We start from the raw sequence: 21824 nt of genomic DNA on the forward strand, positions 1-21824 counted from the left end.
CCCAACAGTTTTCCGGACGACAGACTGCCGGTAGGGGACATGTATTGCAGCGCAATACTCAGAATGCTTGTTATACTTATCACGATGGTTCGATGTGACCTTTATTGCTTATTTTTTTAAGCGAGATTGAGGATTGTGGAAGTGCGATGTGACAGAGGGTAAAAAGGTAACTAACTAAGAGTGGGGAAGTGTGACCACAGTTGGGCACATTAAGCAGGGGAATGAACAGATAGGAAAAGAGGAGAGAGTGAGAGATAGAGACAGGAACCTGCAAGGAGTATAATCCTGGACAGGTCGCCACTCTGACCCAGGATACTCGAATGTCTTATTACGCTACTAAGCTGGTACTCATTTTGCCGACCTCGGAAGGGTAACAGGCTGTCAACCCACCTTGTGTTAATTCATCGGCACGACAGGGGCTCAAACTCAAGACCCTAAGATCTTAAGCCAGCCACCTAAACCGTGCAGGCAAATTTCCTGTTGCTTTACTAAAAGTCCAAATTTATCCGATCTTGATTGGATAATCCAACTTGTTTTTTCATAGTTCCTTGTTCAGCACATTTTGCAGTTTTTATTGTATTCTACTAATATCTTGTTTGCAATTTTTGTGTTGAGGTGACTCTTTACGGATTGCGGCATTTTTCTCTGCAGGAGCAATTGCGCAGGCAAATTGAGCAGCAACACGAGAGTCTGCACCGTGCTCAGGAGCTTGCACTGCAGACAAGAAGAGGGCTCGGGGCATTTCAAAACGACCATGGTGGCCATGGCACTGGTGACCCGCAGCACATACTAACAGGTCGTTAGCATATGTAGTTGACATGACGCAAAATTGAAAACATTCCATTCAGATGTATTATCGATAAATTATTAGTCGACAATGTGCTGAGGATTTTTGTTATTTATTTATTTGAATGAGTGTTTAGCAGTTCATGGAAGCAAAGGGCAACAATACAACAATACATGTGATGTTTAACTCAAAATATATTAACTGCAACAGCACTCAGTAGAGCGCATACCACCATTAGGCTGAACAGTTTATGTTTTGTACCCCACTGATGGGCTGGATCTGCATCACCAAAAAAAAAAGAATACCTTCACCAAAATCGAATCGGCTTGTTCGTGTCACCTGCCCAACCTGTCCACCAGGTTTCATCCGTATCTGTCCGCAACATTTTGAAATATCGTGCTATGTATCGTTTTTGGCCCTATCTCTCAATGGTGAAGAATCGCTTAAGAAAATTAGAAATTTCTCATCCGGATCCGGATCTTCTCCAAAATCGAATCGATTTGTCCTGTCTACCAGGTTTCATCTGAATCCATCGATAATGTTTTATAATAATAATAATGCATTTATTTTATATAGCGCTTTTCAGGAAGCCCAAAGACGCTTTGACAGAGTGCAAAACATAACGCATAGCAAAACATAAAGACAATTGCAAAAAAAGAAGAATCAATAGGGAAATATTCAAAGCACAAAGGAGGGAGAAGGAGAGGAGATAGTCAGGGGTTAGATGCTGTGGGTTAAATGTTGAATGCAGTGTTGAACAGGTGGGTCTTGAGTGATGTTTTGAATGTGGTGAGTGAGGAGGAGTCTCTGATGGTGTGAGGTAGCGAGTTCCAGAGGGTGGGAGCAGCGATGGAGAAGGCCCTGTCCCCCCAGGATCTAAATTTGGTCCGGATGGGGGGGGTCAGGAGGTTGGTACCAGCAGAGCGGAGGTTGCGGGTGGGAGTGTGTCTGGAGAGGAGGTCAGCCAGGTAGGATGGGGCCAGGTTATGGAGGGCTTTGTAGGTCAAGAGGAGGATTTTGTACTGGATTCTCTGGGAGATGGGGAGCCAGTGAAGCTTGTAAAGGACGGGGGTGATGTGGTCACGGGTCCGGGAATGGGTGAGTAGACGGGCAGCGGAGTTCTGAATGTATTGGAGTTTATTGGTGATTGTTGAGGGTGAACCATAAAGGAGGCTATTGCAGTAGTCCAGACGGGAAGTGATGAAGGCGTGGATGAGGGTTTCTGCAGCCACAGAGGAGAGGGATGGACGGAGACGGGCGATGTTTTTCAGGTGGAAGAAGGCTGTCTTTGTGATCTGTTTAGTGTATTTGTCGAAGGAGAGGGTTTGGTCAAAGATGATGCCAAGATTCCGGATGTGAGGGGAGGTGGACACTGGGAAACCGTCGATGTTGAGGGCAAAGTTATGGGTGGACTTGGTGAGCGTTTTTGGGCCAATGATGATTATTTCAGATTTATCACAGTTAAGTTTGAGGAAGTTGATTTGAAGCCAGGATTTTATTTCAGTGATGCAGTTTGTCAGGATAGAGTGGGTGGCGGTGGAGATGGACTTGGTGGAGATGAAAAGCTGGATGTCATCGGCGAAGCAGTGGAATTGGAGACCATGACGGCGGATTAAGTGACCGAGGGGGGACAGGTAAAGGATAAAGAGGAGGGGGCCAAGAACTGAACCTTGGGGGACACCTTGGGGGAGGGGAGCAGTGGGGGATTTGCAGTTATTGATGGAGATGAACTGACGTCTGTCAGAGAGGTATGATTTAATCCAAGAGAGGGCAGTGCCGGTAATGTTAAAGGTGGTTTCAAGTCGGGTGAGGAGGATGGTGTGATCGATGGTGTCAAAGGCAGCGCTGAGGTCGAGGAGGATGAGAATGTTGAGGTTGCCAGCATCAGAGGAGAGGAGAAGGTCGTTGGTGATTTTGAGGAGAGCAGTTTCAGTACTGTGGTTGGACCGGAATCCGGATTGGAATGTTTCATACAGGTTATTGGCAGAGAGGTGATGCTTGAGTTGAGTGGCTACAGCGCGTTCCAAAACCTTTGACAGAAAGGGTAGGTTGGAGATGGGTCTGAAGTTATTTAGGGTGTCAGGGTTTAGTCCAGGTTTTTTCAGAATGGGGGTAACAGCAGCAATTTTGAGGGATGGTGGGACGATGCCTGTAGACAGGGAGGAGTTTATTGTTGCAATGATAAGTGGAGAAAGAGCAGGAAGGGAGGCCTTGACAAAGCTGGAGGGGATGGGGTCAAGAGTGCAGGTGGCAGTTTTCATTCCGATGAGGAGTTCAGAGAGGTCAGTAGGGGAGACTGGGGAGAATTGAGACAGGGGATGGCAGGATAAGGGGGGGCAGGTGGTTTGAGGGGGAGCGGGTGCGGCGGTGGTCAAGCTGTTGTAGATGTTTTCAATTTTGCGTTGGAAGAATGAAAGGAAGGAGATGCAGTTGTCTATTGTGAATGACTGGGTGGTGGTGTTCAGGGGGCTGAGGAGTTTGTTTATTGTAGAGAAGAGTGCTTTTGGGTTTCCGGAGCCAGAGTGGATAATTTGAGAGTAGTAGGCGGAGCGGGCGCGGGAGAGGGCATCTTTATAGTGTTGTATGTGGTCCTTGTAGGCCTGGGAGTGAACTGTGAGACCTGTTTTATTGCGGAGTCTTTCAAGTTGGCGAGCACGAGTTTTCATTAGGCGGAGCTCAGGGGTAAACCAGGGAGCAGAATGGGTGAAAGAAACTGTTTTGGTTTTTATAGGCGCAATTTGGTCAAGGCAGGAAGAGAGAGTGTGGTTGTAGTAGTCAGTGAGGTCAGAAGGGGTGTGGAGGTCAACGAAGGGAGAAGTGGACATTTTTTCAGAGAGGGTCGATGAGAATGAGGCAGGTGAAAAAGCGTTTAGCTTACGGAAGTTGATAGTGCGATAATGCCTTGGTGCTGGGGTGGGGATGTTGATGGTCAGAGTGATGGCTAGGTGGTCAGAGAGAGTGAGGTCGGAGCCAGAGAGATGGTGCAAAATTAGTCCAGTAGAGCAGACAAGGTCCAAAATGTGACCACGGTTATGGGTAGGAAAGTTGACATGTTGAGTGAGGTTAAAGCAGGTGAGTAAATCAGTGAAGTCAGTGGTTAGCGTGGAGTCAGTGGAGTCCATGTGGATATTGAAATCACCAAGGAGGAGGATTGAGGGGGAGAGGGAACATAGCTGGGTCAGAAAGTAGGAGAAGTCAGACAGGAATGATGGGTGTGGTTTGGGAGGGCGGTAGACAACAGCCATGACTGACTGTGTGTGACCAGAGAGTTTAAAAGCCAGGTGTTCAAATGATGGAGCAGATGAGATGGAGATGAGGTTGGTCTTGATGTCTTGTCGGTGAATAACGGCAATTCCACCACCTCGGCCCTCCGAGCGTGGTTTATTGATGTAAGAATATCCATTGGGTGTGGTGAGGTTGAGCGTGTAGTAGTCCAGTGGTTGTTGCCAGGTCTCAGTGAGACAGAGAAAGTCCAGTTTATTTTCCAGGATGTAGTCGTTCAGGATGAGGCATTTGTTGTTGAGGGACCGGGTATTGAACAGGGTGAGCTTGATGTTGTTTTGTACGGCGGGTATGAATCCAGGTGATTTGGCCAGGGTTCGCAGACAGGAGGTGCGATTTTGTGCGTTGTTGTGACCAGGTGTGTTGGGACGATGAGTGGGAGTGCGCTGAGCCGACCAGAGGATGGGGATGGAGTGACCTGATTGTAAATAAACAAACTTACGACCGGAGCCACGGTGAATGTACCTGGGTCGACGCAGGAGTCCATTCGATCTGATTGCAGAGATGCATGATGGGGTGGAGCGGGTTTTAAGCAGGAGAAGCCTTGCGGCAGAGTACCGCAGAGCCATGCCAGCAGGAGCGAAGGCAAAGCGAGCACGCGGCCAAGGGTGAGGAGGCGAAACAATCGACACAACCAACGGGAGTGGGCCCGAGGAAACAGCGATGGAGCCGAGCAGGTGAAGCCCGGAGCAGCAGAGCAGAGCCGGGACCGCGCAGAGGAAGACTCAATGGCCATAATCACAGAGATATCATGCTCACATGATATCATGGGTGTGTTTTGAGATATCATGCTCACAGAGACAGAGATAGGGCGTGGAAAACTTAACCTCCGCCCACCTTTGGTGGCGGAGGACGTGATCTGATGGGATCTCACGTTGGAAGCTCTATTCGTGCAATTTTTTGGTCGTTATTGATCTCAAAAGTCCTATTGAGCTGAGATGGTCAATTTCTTGCTGAGCGAACACCGGAAGTTTTGTAATGGCAGTTCAAAGTCTTACTTGTGAAAGATATCACGTGATTATTAATGTTCACATTGTAAGCAGGGCGACCAACTTGACAACTTTTTTTTTTGGCAACGACAGTGTGTTACTAAAAGTATTGGGAGAGCATGTACAAACTTGAAATTCTCCATCATGACATGCCAAACTGCAAATCAGCAGGTGTGTTACTGTAACAGTTTAAAACGGAGTGTTTACATACTGATTGACTCGCTGACTGACAGACACCAAGCGATGCTAATACCTCACCTGAACAATTTGTTCCAGGTGAGCTAAAAACTATGAACTTCCTGCTTTGATGCAGTACTACACTGAGGGTCTTTACATCTGCCAGCTTAACAACAAACACTCCTTGCTAGTTTAACCAGAAGAAACAGCTATGTCTGTTCGGAAATGGTTTGAGGACAACAGCGTTAAATATCTGCAGTGGCCATCCCAGCAGATCCCCAATTTAAACCTGTTTGAACCCCTCTGGGGCTTCTTGGAATGCCAATTGAGGGCTAGAGTCACCAAAGCATAATCCATCACTGAACCTGAACCTTGTGCATTTCTTGGTGTCCCAATATGTATCGTTTAGCGTTCCAGGTACATATCAGTATGCAAGGACCATCCTCTCCTGATTTAAAGAAATTAGGAGATTTTCCAATCTGTCGTTTTGATTCCAATTGATATCAAACGTGACATACTGTTGTGACCTCATGGGGGAGCTCTTGCTATGCGTATCCACCCTTTGAACCAAACATTGATACTGTAGATAAGGATATTGAGACCAAAACAGACCCAGATATTTTGGTGAAGATTAATGGGTAGTTCTACCTTGTTGGCATCTGCATCTGTTGGCACATCTGTTGGCATATTTTCAGTTGGCATCTGCAGCTTTCTTGCTTGAACATCAATCATCCACACTGAATCGGTATCCTCTATAGATAAATAACTCTGTTTGGCAGCTTGCATTGCCATTGGGTTACTTTGCCTTTACAAAGTAAATGTGCCAAGAAATAAGAGCGATCCATCCGCTAACATATTTGTAGATAAAACTAGGTCATAATTTGCCTGTTTTATAAAGTGTGGGCTTGCTAATGTGAATATTCACATTCAAGCATGTATCATGGATGTTATATGTTTGATAAAAAGCTTATATCTGGAATATTGTCACATCAGACGATCTGTTAACACGGTCCGTCTGTGCCAGGGGTGCAATACCCCCACTGAGGATGGAAACGGTGATTAAAATACTGGGTTCAATATACCGCTATACCCCAAGGATTGCTTCAGTCCGAGTTAGGGACGATGGGACATGCAAACGTGTGTACAGAGGAGATAAATGACCAAAGCATAACCCAACTATTGTGCAAAAAATAAATACCAGGACACGTACAACATTGGGGAACGAGAAAGGGCTTTAGCGTAGGTCCAGCACAGCCAGTGCAGGTTGTTTGTGCACAGGACTGGTGTGGCACAGGGTGGGAGGGTGTTGACGAGAGGGATACTGTCGACTTCTTGATATGGCGATGAGGAGAGGGGTGCTGCCTCTGCAAAGGTCCGATTCCAACTCCAACTCCCACACTGGGTCTCCAACTACTGTGTGCAGTGTGGTCATGTTCCTTGTAAACTTTGGGACTGCCTTCATGCACGGTTGCCTGCCTTTGACCGCCTTTGACTGTCCGTAGCTGTGGGCGTGTCATCTTCCAGGCCGTCCCACACTGAAGATCCTTTACCCTCTCCAAGCTTCCACAGCAGAACTCGCCACCATGGCCTGCAGTGCACCAGCCAAACAGTCCATGATGCTTCTTCCTAAAGCGCAATGCGCCTTCCAGTTGGGCCTTTGTGCCCAAGTCCTCACCTGGCCTCACTCAAGAACAGGAGGTTTTACACAAGACTTAGTCTATACTTAAAGTTGACACTCACTGCCTCCTCAGTGTACGTTTTGTAATATGACTTACTCTGACATTTTCCCTGTTACACGAGTAATCTGAGCTATGCGATCACACGGTCCACGGTCCATTTTTACCACATTCTAGCTATGGATCCCCCAACCCCCTTCCATGTAGCAATACTTTGGGAACAACCTTCCATGCTTTCTACCTTCCTAGGTATAACCTATTGCAGAGATTGGGAAAAATATTTTGAGCAGTCATGGAAAAAATAGGATCAATATTAACTTGATTTGACTTGTTTAGTCACTGATGTACTGTCTTCATTGGTGTACAGTAAAGATCCCATGGTGTCCGTGAAGATTAGGCGAGTTGTCGCTGGCAACCTTGAACAAATTCCCAAATCCTGCCTTAACCTTAGTCCAACATCAGGGCTGGTGAGCTGATTCGTGAAAGACTTTGGCCGAACTAGCCCCGGCCAACCCCACAAGAACGTGTGAATAATTGTGTCCATTAAAGAGGACGAAGAAGAAAAAGAGGAGAGTTTACTCCTTCATCCATGTTGTCCACCCCATACGTGTTTTACCCCTCATTATTACCCATATCCCTTGTTTGTCTGTCTCCGTTTATTTTGTCCCTCGGCTCTGCTCATGGTGTCTTCTCTCCCTCTCTCGTTTCTTTTGTTCTGTTTTATCCTCACCCGTTCTGTGTTGTAGCTCTTCTATGAGCCTTGACTTTGTGTACAAAAAAAAAGAGAAAGGACAAAGACCTCCCCTAACATGGTCCATCCTTTTATGTCCTCTGCATTTCAGCGCCATTGCATTCCAGTGAGTTTTATCAATTTTGTCTCTCCATCTAATCTTTTGTGTTGGTTTAGCGGTTAGGGTGCCGGCTTGGGATCCTAGGATCCTGGGTTAGAATCCCGGTCGATCGCTGAATTAACGCCAGGGGGGTTGACTCAGCCTGTAATCCTTCCGAGGTCGGCAAATTGAGTACCAGCTTGCTGGGATGAATGATCACGGTGTGTACCCCGATTTAGAATAGGTACACCGTATCCCTGCGCATCATAAGAGGCGACCAAGGGTTGGCGTCAGGAAGGGCATCCGGCCATAAAAATATCGCCTCAAACAGGGAACCATGATTGTCATGGGGCCCGCAAGGCTAACCCCCGCTCTAGCGGGGAAAATGGCCTTAAAACGATCATTCATTCATATTCATTCATCTAATCTTTTATGTCTCTTTGCTTTTGCCAGGTACTTCTGTAGGTACCGGTTTCTAATTATTCTCCTGCTTAGGTTACCTGCTTAGGTAATATCCCTGGTGTTGGGCTAGCGGCTAGGGTGCCGGCTTAGGATCCAAGGATCCTGGGTTCGAATCCCGGTCGATCGCTGAATTAACGCCAGGGGGGTTGACTCAGCCTGTCATCCTTCCGAGGTCGGCTAATTGAGTACCAGTTCACTGGTAATTCCCTGTTTGTTGTTAAAGGTGGCAAAAAGGGTTGGCGTCAGGAAGGGCATCCGGCCGTAAAACATTGCTTCAAATAGGGGACCGAAAAACAACAACAACCACGGTTCCCGAAAAAGGCCAACCCCCGCTTTGCGGGGAAAAATGGCCTCTAAAGGTGGTTTTAGGTTACCTGTTCCTGCTTTGTGTCTGTGCAGTTCTATTTCAGTTGATTGTCACCAGGTGTTTGTGGAATTTAATTTTCTACCGCATCTGATGGTTGTTCGTCTTGTCTGTTTTTCTTGTGTCGAAACATCTTTCCGCAGCTCTTTCCATGTTGATCAATTTTTGCTCTTATATTTATTATTTTGTAAGAGATTATACATGATTGCTGGTATGATGCATTGATTGTAAACTTTCTTTTTAAGACACAAACCTAACCCATTGAGTACGGGATTTTTTTTTTGATAAAAATACCCCCGGTACGGGATTAATTTGGCATTACGGGAATGCAACCACTTACTGACGATCTATTTATAGGTATAGTCGATGACGTGTAGTAACGTCATCGTACACAAAACTTTTTCGCGGGTTGCGGCACTGGACGTCATCCGTACTCAAAGGGTTAAGTTTGCTCTTCATGATACTTTTTATATTTACCCAATGCTCCCCAGGCTGCTTTTGTGGTATATTGCGAACATAATGTTTTTTGTTTTTTTTAACCTTTGCCTTATTCTTTTTTAGACAAATTTTCTGGCTCACCAAATTTAGCTCTTCCGTCATGCCTTCCAGTTATTGTATTGTATGCATTTAGAATGATGTTTGCTGTAATCGATTGTTGTCTTCGAGCAGGAATTCTCACAAATGTGTGGATGGATTAGGCCGTAACTGGGTGGAAAGGTTGTGTATGTAACAAGGACAAATTGATTCGATTTTGGAGAAGATCTGGATCGGGATACGAGAATATATATATATATATATATATATATATATATATATATATATATATATATATATATATATTGTTACAGACACGACTTTGATGTTAAAGTGGGCCGAGCGGAATGGCCGTCGTGTCCGCACAAATTACCCGACTATACTCGACGTTGACGAAGTCGCGCGATGCTGGCTCAATAAGAAAAAGAAGACACCCGGCTGGATTACAATAACACAATACGACACCAGGGGTTCAGTTCTCAAGACCTCCGGAGGAGGTTATATTAAGGCGGAAGGTTAGATTACAACTACAAGAGGGACAGCATAGAAAGACAAGCACTTAGACACAATCTTATATTATTCCCAACAGACGACAGATAAACGGGACAAAGCTGACTCACACGGGGATTGATGGAAAGGACAGGCGGGTAGCGATGGCTCCAGGTGCACCTGGGCTCAAAGGTCAGAATCGACTCGGTCCGGTCCAGAGATGCGGGGAGGTCGCAGCGCTCGGATGGCGTCTTGTCTGCTCAAGCTGGGGGCGCATCTGACTCAGCGCTCGCAGGTGGCTTTCCTTCTCCAAGCTGGGTGCGCATCTCTCGTCACATCCGGCGCGTGGCCGCGTATATCCGGCGGGGAGTGACACGCCCTCGGCTCGTTAGCTCCGCCTCGTGGAATCGGCACGTTGCTTCTCATTGGGTGCGTGCGGGGGGTTTACCAGGCTCCGCCCTTGACGAGGAGCTGACAAGGAGCCCCTTCGTGGTAACCCCGTGGAGCGCATGGTCTGGAGCGCATCGTCTGGAGCGCATCGTCGATGGCGGCGAACCGAGCCGGTGGGAGGACGCACACTCCCCCCCGCGCAGCGCCGTGCCCCTCTGTTGTTGTAGACGGGGAAGAAGATGGGAGGAGGTATGGGAAAGGTCCTAAACTCACTACTGATGCCATATAATCACATTCTGGTGCAACGAAGAGTCATAATTAATGGAAACGAGGCCTTAACTGACATAGACTAAGAATAACTAGGAAGATGTCCGAAAGTTGTCTACGTGTGGTGTGGTGGACCTGGGCACGACATTTAATGGGGGAATAAGGGGAAGGTCGGCTCTACTGATTGTTATTTACATGCAATGGGACTAGGGAATGGGGGATTGGGGAAAGTTGGGGAGTATTGGAGAAAATAGGGGAATATTTACAAGCGGATATGGAGGCCAAATTCCATATTCGCAACATTGCACCCTTCTCTACCCTCGGGGCGTCCCGACCCGATAAATTTTTACCTACTTTAGTGTGGCACGCAATGTAGTTCCCTCTACTATTAACTCTACCCTGAGTGCGACAGTTTTACAGATATTCACAAATGAGTAAATATGTCCCCCTGCGACGTTGCACCCTTCTCCTCTCAGAAACACACCTACAGGATAACCGAATCCGGAAAGAATTCGCAAACTAAACATACAGCCGGTAGGGAGCATTATTTACAAGATTACGCTGATATCTACACTACGATCCAGGACCTGTCTTTGGAGGAACACATGCAGATGTTATGCATAGAGAGAGCGCGTTTGCCAGCATCGATACACCAACCCACGAGTGCTCTGTGGCCGACGGCCTTTAATAACGTGCAGAGCACCCCATCCCAGCATCAAAAGCACCACCCCACCACCAATCGGTGCAGTCACCATTGTTCAATGATTAAAAATAAATGCGACAACCCCTAACCCTGCAGGTGTCTCTTGCTCTTCGTGTGGCCTTCAGTGGTGTTAACTATTAGTGGTTCACCTGTATGGCATAGGTGCCACGTTGACCCATAGGTCCATCAACGGGTGGTGCTTGGCCGCAAACGAACTGCGGTCCATTGTGGGTGGCCACAAACATTGCGGTCCATATGGTGTATCGATCCCGGCAGCAAACAGCGAAAGTGCAGGCCCACAACTGCGCAGCCAGCACCTCTCTCTCCTCTCTCTCTACCCCAAAGCCAGATCCTCGGAGGTGGGAGACAAAAGAAGCAGACAAGTGAGTAAGGTGGTAAGGGCGCAAAAGTGCACGCAATGTAAGGTGATGCACACTGGGGGCACATGGGAACCAGGTGAGACAGGTACGTTCCTATCGTACGCCCCCCCCCCCACCAGGTAACCTACATGGCCCCTCCCTTACCCCTTACTGTATCCACAAAACACAACACTACCCATAAACATCTACTTTACAAATCAACAAACATCCCTACTGTCTTCCCCGTTCCTCCCATAAACCAAATTCGTCTTCTCTCCCTCCTAACCAATCAAATTTGCCATTTTCAACTCTCATCAAAATTTGCCATCTCCAACTGCACATCAAAATTTGCCATTACCAATTCATCATCAGTCCCTCCTAGGGAGGGAGAGATGGAATCACCCCAATGTCTCATCCACGTCGTGATGCGTCTCACAAATCCTCACAATCTCATTTCCTGCAACAAAACAAAGAAAACACAGGTGTGGAGTCATCATCACCACAGGTAAGTGGCTGCGTATGGTGCGACAGGTTCATCAATCCTAACTATTTCCTAAATGACTTTAACAACTTTACACTACCCGGGGTCTTTCTCCGGCCAAACCATTGGCCCCCTTACACTATGGGTTCTAAAAACCAATTCCCATTGGCCAAACTGTGGTGCGCTTCAATTTGGGGTCTCACTCCCCCGATTCATCTCCCGGTGCCCTCGCACAATTTCTGGGCTGTGGCGTGTACCTCTCCCAGTGGGTCTACCCACCTGCACACCTCCACCACTGCAGTTGCCTCCGAGCTTACCTGCTCCTTGCCCTAACCTAACTACCTGGGGAAGGCCCTCTGGCACTCTCCCCACTCGGTGCCCTCTCTGGCACTGGGCTACCCGGGTCCGTCCTCCGGATCCTCGGGCCCCATCCACAACTCTACCGGCTCCCAGAGCCCACCTGCGGCCTCACCTGGCCGACATCCTCACAGTGGTGGAGTGCTCAACCAACTACACACACTAACAGGCTACACGCCCAGCCATTTCCACAACACTAATGCACCCATTCACAACACCATTCTGCAACCGCACCACAGATGCCAATATCCAACCACAATTTACCTGCACCCTCTACCTAACACTTACACTACCCGCCCCGGGTATCCGTGATGGGGGTCCACTCTTCCCCCATCCACACCTTCGCACCATGCACACCACTCCGTACCACTTACTCCAACTTTCTCCACACACCTGTACTTGCACACCTGTGCTCTCACACCTGGTGCCACCGGCACCCTTCTCTCCCCAAGCGCATTCGCGCTGATCCACAACACTCACTACTCATACACTGCTCCACACACCTGTCCAGGTGCACACCTGTGCAATCACACCTGTACAATCCTCACACACACGGCATCATCTCAGCTAACTACTCCCTTCTGAAACTTGCGCTTCCCAGTCGTCCCTTTAAACTTTTGCGCTCCCACGTCATTATCATCCACACTAATCTACCTGTGTCCCTACTACAGGTATCAGTCACTAACTAAACTTAACGTCACCTAATGTCAATCCTCGCTAGATCCCTACACACAATATCCTAACCCACCCGGGCTAGTTTTCACTGCCATACACCCCATAAGCTATTGCGCATTTGCCCCACTCATGGGAAAGATGGTGGATTTGCCATCCCACCACATCGGGGGTCTCTCACTACCAATTTTGCACATCAAATTTCAACAAATTAAAAATTTGCCAATCATCTGCCAATCACTGTACCATTACCAATCATCACTCTGCCAATCCTTTGCCAATCATCAAATTTCGCCTTTTTCTAATTTCGGGGCCAAAACACTAACCTCATCACCCAGTCGACTCACTAATACCTCTCGGTGCGCCAATTCCTGTCCAAAGCCCGGCTTCGTAAAGCCAAGCAATGGATGCTGGTTGTTTGGTACCAGCGGCTGGATACGTCCGGCACTCGGTGCAGGGAAGGAGGTTTACCCGTGCCGAGATCCCACACACCACCTCGGCGTGGAGCCATCCAATGTCCCGATCTCGACCTGCCGGCACGTCTCACCAAAAAGTGGTCGCCATGACGACCCTTTCTATCGGGCTGCCAGCTCCGCCTAGTGGAGCACGGACGCGGCCGTTCAAAGCGAGGCCCAGCACGCACCGAGGGCCCGATTCGGCTATAAGTCGTTCTAAACTCTATCCCGTCTAACGTCGATGCTTCACCTGCATGCTTACATCCCGCAGCCCGTTCCTTGCTCACACATCCAGCCGTTTCCATGCCCCTCGTACCTTTCCTTACACACCTCGGTACACCCATTCCACTCACAGCCTTGGTCACACACCTGACCACCGAACACTTTGGCACACATTCGTTGCTCGCACACCTCACCAATACACCTCTTCGAGCCCCCTCCTCGGTCACCTCCTCTGTGACAATCACAGGTGTGCCCTCATTCGCACACCCAACCACGTGCCTCACCACCAACTCCAGCGTGCATTCCCACTCACGCTCTACCCTTCCAGGTGTGCATCCTTCCATCCCAGGTGTACATCCTCGCTCACCTGTCACAACCAACTCACTCTCCTTGTCACTCTCACTACTCTCACCTCCATTCTTGACAGCGCACTCACCCTTACTCTTGACAGCGCACTCTTTCCTCATGCACCTGTCCGTCACACACCTTTCTCGCGCACACTCTCCCGTTACACCCTCTGTAACACTCACCACAGGTGTGCATTCTTCCTTACTTCTGACAGCGCACTCTTTCCTCACGCACCTGTCCGTCACACACCTTTCTCGCGCACACTCCTGCGCACACTCTCCCGTCACACCCTCTGTAACACTCACCACACCACGCTTCCATGTGCTCCCTCGCACACGCGCTACGACCGACTCACTCTCGCCAGCACACTCACTCCTTGGCACGCACTTTTTCCTCACACACCCCAGAGTCGGACTTTCTCGCACACCTCCTCTTTCGCACACCAGACCTGTCACACACCTCACCAACGGCCTTTCACGAACACCCGGGTCTATCTCGACCCCCAAGCTTCTTAAATCCCCTGGCGCATCATACGCACGACCATATTGGTCACCACTTACACCGGGTCCTCTTCCTCTTCGCTTCTCCTCCATCACCTGCGAATCCCTCATCCGGTTAATGAGCACATCATCACGATCCAAACACAGACTTTGGACCAATTCTTTTATCTCCTCTTTTATTTCTTTCTTATCCCCTCTCCGTCGCTGCTTAATTTCGCTCATCCCTTCTTCCACTTCTTCTAATTTGTGCTTCACCTCTTTTATTCCCCGGTACGTCTCCTCAAGCTCGTCCTCTAAGGCTACCTTGACCGTTTCCAGGTGCGTCCTCACCTGCCGGTCCTTCGTCTCCATTACCTCTATCACCTCGTCCAACCTCGTTGTCAGTCCCTCACGTACCATCTGACATTCCCTCTTTGTCGCTATCAAGTCGTTTTTTATGTCGTTTTGTGTCGTTTTTAAACCTCCTAATACCGCAGTGTTCCTTTGAACCTGCTCCACTAACTCCGTTTGTCCCACCGTCAGCTGCTCCACCTCCTGCGTCAGGTCCTCTATGCCCCCTTGTAACTTTACAGTCCCCTTTCTCACCTCCTTTTCCATGTGCTCCTCACAGTGCCTCACCTCCTCGCGCACTCCTCCGACCTCCTCACTCACACCTCTTCTGATCTCCTCTCCCATCACTTGCATCTCCTGCCCAGATGCCACCCTCATCTGCTCCATTTCCTCCCTGTGAGCATCCAGTTTGGTTTCTACCCCCATTCTGACCCCCTCTATCTGCTGCTCCATTTGTTTAACTTCCCTTTCCGCTTGGTCCCTCATGTCCCTCCATTTGCCTTCCATACTGTTTTCTAACCCCTCTAACCCATTTTTCACTCCCTCTATCTGATTCTCCTGGGCAGCCATTCTATTTTCTACCCCCATTAACCCATTTTTCACTTCTTTTATCCCGTTGTCTAACCCCTCAAAATTATTGTCTAACTTCCCAAATTTCATGTCTAATCCCTTAAAATTATTGTCTAATCCCTCACTGGTACCCCTCGCTTCGTCCCTCATTACCCCCAATTGCTCACTCTGAGCCCTCGCTTCGTCCCTCATTACCCCCAGTTGGCCCTCCAATCGCTCACCCAATCGCTCAATTTGGCTCCCCATACTCATCTGTACAGCTGCCTGTAGCTGCGCAATGAGGGCCTGTATGTCAATCGGCTGCATGTTAAAGCCCGTTGATACAGCGGGCTCGGCTACCGCGCGCTCTTGCGAGGCGCCATTTTGCGTGCCTGCTACCCTCGCTGTTTCGCTCTCCTCATGTCCCTCATTTTGGTCCTGGACCGACCCTGCTTCACTCTCCCCTACCGGACCCCAGCCGTCTTGATCCGCCATAGCGCGACTTGCAAAATTCGAGTTTCGTAAAACAAATCCAAATTTTTTTTTTCGTTATAATTTCGGCGAGCGCAGTAACCGCGCTCCGGATCGATTTTCCCTCCCAAAATTTGGGCCTAACTAATTTAGTCCCGGGTCCGAATCTCACTCCTCGACACCAATTGTTACCGTACTAACACAATTGGTGTCCAAAATTTGGGCTAAATAAATTTAGTCCCAGGTTCGAATCCCACTCCTGACACCAATTGTTACAGACACGACTTTGATGTTAAAGTGGGCCGAGCGGAATGGCCGTCGTGTCCGCACAAATTACCCGACTATACTCGACGTTGACGAAGTCGCGCGATGCTGGCTCAATAAGAAAAAGAAGACACCCGGCTGGATTACAATAACACAATACGACACCAGGGGTTCAGTTCTCAAGACCTCCGGAGGAGGTTATATTAAGGCGGAAGGTTAGATTACAACTACAAGAGGGACAGCATAGAAAGACAAGCACTTAGACACAATCTTATATTATTCCCAACAGACGACAGATAAACGGGACAAAGCTGACTCACACGGGGATTGATGGAAAGGACAGGCGGGTAGCGATGGCTCCAGGTGCACCTGGGCTCAAAGGTCAGAATCGACTCGGTCCGGTCCAGAGATGCGGGGAGGTCGCAGCGCTCGGATGGCGTCTTGTCTGCTCAAGCTGGGGGCGCATCTGACTCAGCGCTCGCAGGTGGCTTTCCTTCTCCAAGCTGGGTGCGCATCTCTCGTCACATCCGGCGCGTGGCCGCGTATATCCGGCGGGGAGTGACACGCCCTCGGCTCGTTAGCTCCGCCTCGTGGAATCGGCACGTTGCTTCTCATTGGGTGCGTGTGGGGGGTTTACCAGGCTCCGCCCTTGACGAGGAGCTGACAAGGAGCCCCTTCGTGGTAACCCCGTGGAGCGCATGGTCTGGAGCGCATCGTCTGGAGCGCATCGTCGATGGCGGCGAACCGAGCCGGTGGGAGGACGCACACTCCCCCCCGCGCAGCGCCGTGCCCCTCTGTTGTTGTAGACGGGGAAGAAGATGGGAGGAGGTATGGGAAAGGTCCTAAACTCACTACTGATGCCATATAATCACATTCTGGTGCAACGAAGAGTCATAATTAATGGAAACGAGGCCTTAACTGACATAGACTAAGAATAACTAGGAAGATGTCCGAAAGTTGTCTACGTGTGGTGTGGTGGACCTGGGCACGACATTTAATGGGGGAATAAGGGGAAGGTCGGCTCTACTGATTGTTATTTACATGCAATGGGACTAGGGAATGGGGGATTGGGGAAAGTTGGGGAGTATTGGAGAAAATAGGGGAATATTTACAAGCGGATATGGAGGCCAAATTCCATATTCGCAACATTATATATATATATATATATATATATATATATATATATATATATATATATATATAATTATATATATATATATAATTATATATATATATATAATTATATATATATATATATATATATATATATATATATATATATATAATATATATATATATATATATATATATATATATATATATATATATATATATATATATATATATATATATACAGTATATATTAAGCGATTCTTCACCATTGGGAGATAGGGCCAAAACGATACATAGCATGATATTTCAAAATGTTGCGGACAGATTCGGATGAAACTTGGTGGATGAGTTGACTATGTGACAAAGACAAGCCGATTCGATTTTGGTTAAGGTCAGGATACAGATCCGGCCTATCGAAGTTATATTTGTACCATGTCACCTTCACAAGGGCCATGACGCCTATCGGCTCCAGCCTTTCAATATTTGATGATCCTTTTAATGGTCACTTTGGTTGTTTTACACTGAACGGAAAACTTATAAAGGGAATGGTCTTTGTGAATATGACACTTCAAAATGTCTTGGTGTTACCAAAATGGCAGGTGTATTTTTCAGTTTATAATTGTGGGTGGAGTCAGGCCAGCTGTATCGAGCGTTAATACGTACCTACATCCATCCATCCATCCATCCATACATACATATACATTTGCTCCATTATACACATACATTATACATTCCCTGTTTGTCGTAAAAGGCGACAAAAAGGGTTGCGTCAGGAAGGGCATCCGGCCGTAAAACATTGCTTCAAAAAGGGGACCACAAAACAACAACAACAACCATGGTTCCCGAAAAAGGCCAACCCCTGCTTTGTGGGGAAAAATGGCCTCTAAAGGTTTTTTTTTTTTTTTTTTATACACAGAATGGCATCACAAATTCAGTTCATTAGTACTTTCTCTCTCTGCTTCTTGCATGGAGCATATAATCAATTTTAACTGCAATAAATTTTCCATCTTGCTTCACTAATTCCAATTGGATTCCATTTGAGGTTGAGGTCTTCCTAGGTTAGATTAAAAAGTTGCATCCTCCGACTCTGTAAAATCCCCTTTATCTCTTTGCTGATGACTACACCCTCAGCTGTGACATCCCTTATCCTTCTGACAGACAGGCAGCAGCCTCTTCCCTCTCTTCAGGCTTTGACAAAATCACAAACTGGTCAAACACCTGGAATATGTCTTTTAACCCTGAGAAATCCCACACTCTCTCACTCTCTCTCTGAAAGGACTGTACCGAAGTTTAGTCACGCAAACTCTTGAGTCTCACTCTCAGCTATGATCTCTCTTGGGCAAGCCACATTTCAAAGTTGGCCTCCAAAGCCAGATGCCAACTGGGCATCCTCCGTCATGCAAAGTCCTTCCTTGGCACACCTGAACTCCTATCCACCTACAAGGCTTTTATCCACAACTTTATGGAGTACTGCCCTACCCACTGGGCTGGCATCACATGTCACATGTTGCTCAGCTTGATGCTGTGGATACTAAGGCCTTCAAGATCGTTGGACACTCTCGTGATGAAGCTGACTGTATGGGCCTACCGCTTCGCCATCGCCGACAGGTCAGTGGTCTCTCTGTCTTTTACCGCCTCCTTTCTGATTTTCTGATCGTGTACCCTCCACCCTCGAGCTTCCATCCCCCCCCACCCCCCGAGGTATATCTGCAGGATTCGCATGGTTCCCCAGCAACCCACCCCCTCCTAGTGAAACTGCAAAAAATCCAGAACTACTTCTCATCTCCACACGTTTGTTCCTGTTTTTATACCCCATCTGTGGAATCAGCTTCCATACTCGGCTCTTCAAACTCATTATTCCCTCCAGGTCTTCAAAACTGCTGTTCACCACCATTTCAAATCATCCTCAATCCAAAACCATTAACTTTTCTACACCCGTTAAACCACCTCTACCCCTCCCAAAAATTTTCTTCTGTATCCATCTTGTCTACCCCTTGCGTTCTCCCCTACCACCCTCATCGTTACCCACATTCCTTGTTTGTCAGTCTCGGTCTATTTTAGCCCTCCACCCAGCTGTTGGCATTTCCCCCTTCTCCTTCTGCTGTTTCTTTTGTTATATTGCATCCTGATCCGTTCTGTGTTATAGCTCTTCCATTATCCTTGACTATGTACAAAAAAAATCCTTTAGGAGTCTAGGCCTATACGTACATAGGTCAAGCGGCAAATCGGAGGCTAGTTGAATCTCAAGATTTTTTGTGCGCTCTGCTCTCGTTATCCTATCAGCTCCTGTGGTCAGTGTGTATGTAGTAAGTCCTTTCTGGGGTCTTAGGACCATTTTATGGGCCCGGAGGTGGGGGGGGAGTTGCTACTATTTGTGCAATACTGGCAGTGAAAGTATTCTTGGTATAGCTCTTGCAGTCACTGGTACATGTAAACGACAACACTACATTATGGTGGCGTTCCAATGGGAAATCAGAAATGTGTGTAAATAACAAGGCATCTTAAATGATTACAAGATCAGACCAGGATGATTGAACCAACAGGATAGTTATTTATATCATGGCAAACACTTTTGAGAGTTTTGTTGCATTATATGACTGTGTTATATGTGACCAATCCCTGGTGTTGGGCTAGCGGCTAGGGTGCCGGCTTAGGATCCTAGGATCCTGGGTTCGAATCCCGGTCGATCGCCGAATTAATGCCAGGGGGGTTGACTCAGCCTGATCATCCTTCCGAGGTCGGCTAATTGAGTACCAGTTCACTGGTAATTCCCTGTTTGTCGTTGAAGGCGGCAAAAAGGGTTGGCGTCAGGAAGGGCATCCGGCCGTAAAACATTGCTTCAAAAAGGGGACCGAAAAACAACAACAACCACGGTCCCCGAAAAGGCCAACCCCTGCTTTGCGGGGAAAAATGGCCTCTAAACGGTGGTTTTATATGACTGTGATAGGTTTACAAAAGCACTAACAGACATGATTGTGTTTTTAGGGCAAACAGGGATGGACAGGCCATGCCAAGCTGTCCAGGACAGCCAGACTTTAACTGTTGCAGATCAGGCCAAGTCTAAGGAAGATATCAGAGGGCAAACAGGTGCAAAAATTTCCTTATCCATGGAATTAAAACTAAGCAAGTTTTTTTTTTTTTTTTTTTTTTTCCTGCCATGACCATATTGCTGGTTTCATTTTGGCCTAACTTTCTTCCTTTGCAATTGTGGAAACCTTGTATAGTTAGGGTGGAAGGTAATTTCAGAATTTTTGATGTTTATCCAAATGACTTGAAATATACCCTGGATTTATTGAAATGGAAACAAAAGACGTGAAAAACAAAACATAATGCTTTTGTTAGCAATGTCTTGGGTTCAGACAGACAGACACGGACAGAGACACGGACAGAGACACGGAAAGAGACACGGAAAGAGACACGGACAGAGACGCACAGAGAGAGACGCACAGAGAGAGACGCACAGAGAGAGGCGCACAGAGAGAGACGCACAGAGAGAGAGAGAGAGAGAGACGCACAGAGAGAGAGAGAGACGCACAGAGAGAGAGAGAGAGACGCACAGAGAGAGAGAGAGAGAGAGAGAGACGCACAGAGAGAGAGAGAGAGAGAGAGAGAGAGACGCACAGAGAGAGAGAGAGACGCACAGAGAGAGAGAGAGACGCACAGAGAGAGAGAGAGAGAGAGAGAGAGAGAGAGAGACGCACAGAGAGAGAGAGAGAGAGAGAGAGAGACTCACAGAGAGAGAGAGAGACGCACAGAGAGAGAGAGAGACGCACAGAGAGAGAGAGAGAGAGAGAGAGAGAGAGAGACGCACAGAGAGAGAGAGACAGACGCACAGAGAGAGAGAGAGAGACGCACAGAGAGAGAGAGAGAGAGAGAGAGACGCACAGAGAGAGAGAGAGACGCACAGAGAGAGAGAGAGAGAGACGCACAGAGAGAGAGAGAGAGACGCACAGAGAGAGAGAGAGAGACGCACAGAGAGAGAGAGAGAGAGAGACGCACAGAGAGAGAGAGAGAGAGACGCACAGAGAGAGAGAGAGAGAGACGCACAGAGAGAGAGAGAGAGAGACGCACAGAGAGAGAGAGAGAGAGAGACGCACAGAGAGAGAGAGAGAGACGCACAGAGAGAGAGAGAGAGAGAGAGACGCACAGAGAGAGAGAGAGAGAGAGAGACGCACAGAGAGAGAGCGAGAGAGAGACGCACAGAGAGAGAGAGAGAGAGACGCACAGAGAGAGAGAGAGAGAGAGAGAGAGAGAGAGAGACGCACAGAGAGAGAGAGAGAGACGCACAGAGAGAGAGAGAGACGCACAGAGAGAGAGAGATGCACAGAGAGAGACACACACAGAGAGACAGACAGACACACACAGAGAGACAGACAGACACACAGAAACACACTGTGTGTGTGTGTGTGTGTGTGTGTGTGTGTGTGTGTGTGTGTGTGTGTGTGTGTGTGTGTGTGTGTGTGTGTGTGTGTGTGTGTGTGTGTGTGTGTGTGTTTAAATAATTCATTTAATTCTCTGTGGGACTGTTTGGATATTCTCGAATTATTATCGTTAAACTTCTAAATGTCGTCCATCACTATAATGAATTTAATTGTGAGAACACATTTTCCAACACAGCTGTAGGGATGGATTACACAGCATCAACAATACGATGTTTAAGTTCTTCAAGGTCCCTTAGTTTGCTCGTGTAAACTTTACTTTTTTTAAAACCCCAGATATCAAATGTAAAGGTGTTAAGTCGGGTGAATGAGCG

The 21824-nt window shown here is 47.8% G+C and overlaps 1 protein-coding gene across 2 annotated transcripts in view; it reads left to right on the plus strand.

Moving 5' to 3' along the window:
* Positions 1 to 21824, plus strand: part of CCDC66 (coiled-coil domain containing 66) — a 69489-nt gene that overhangs the window by 31388 nt on the left and 16277 nt on the right. The window contains exons 11-12 of one of the 2 annotated variants that reach the window (XM_068133163.2): positions 652 to 796; positions 20057 to 20158. In XM_068133163.2, the coding sequence (XP_067989264.2) occupies positions 652 to 796; positions 20057 to 20158 (247 nt within the window). The remainder of the gene's footprint in view (positions 1 to 651; positions 797 to 20056; positions 20159 to 21824) is intronic. The other variant, XM_068133164.2, reaches the window with a different exon arrangement.

This window comes from Myxine glutinosa, chromosome 12 (assembly GCF_964187855.1).
Source record: "Myxine glutinosa chromosome 12, kmMyxGlut1.1, whole genome shotgun sequence".
NCBI lineage: Eukaryota > Metazoa > Chordata > Myxini > Myxiniformes > Myxinidae > Myxine > Myxine glutinosa.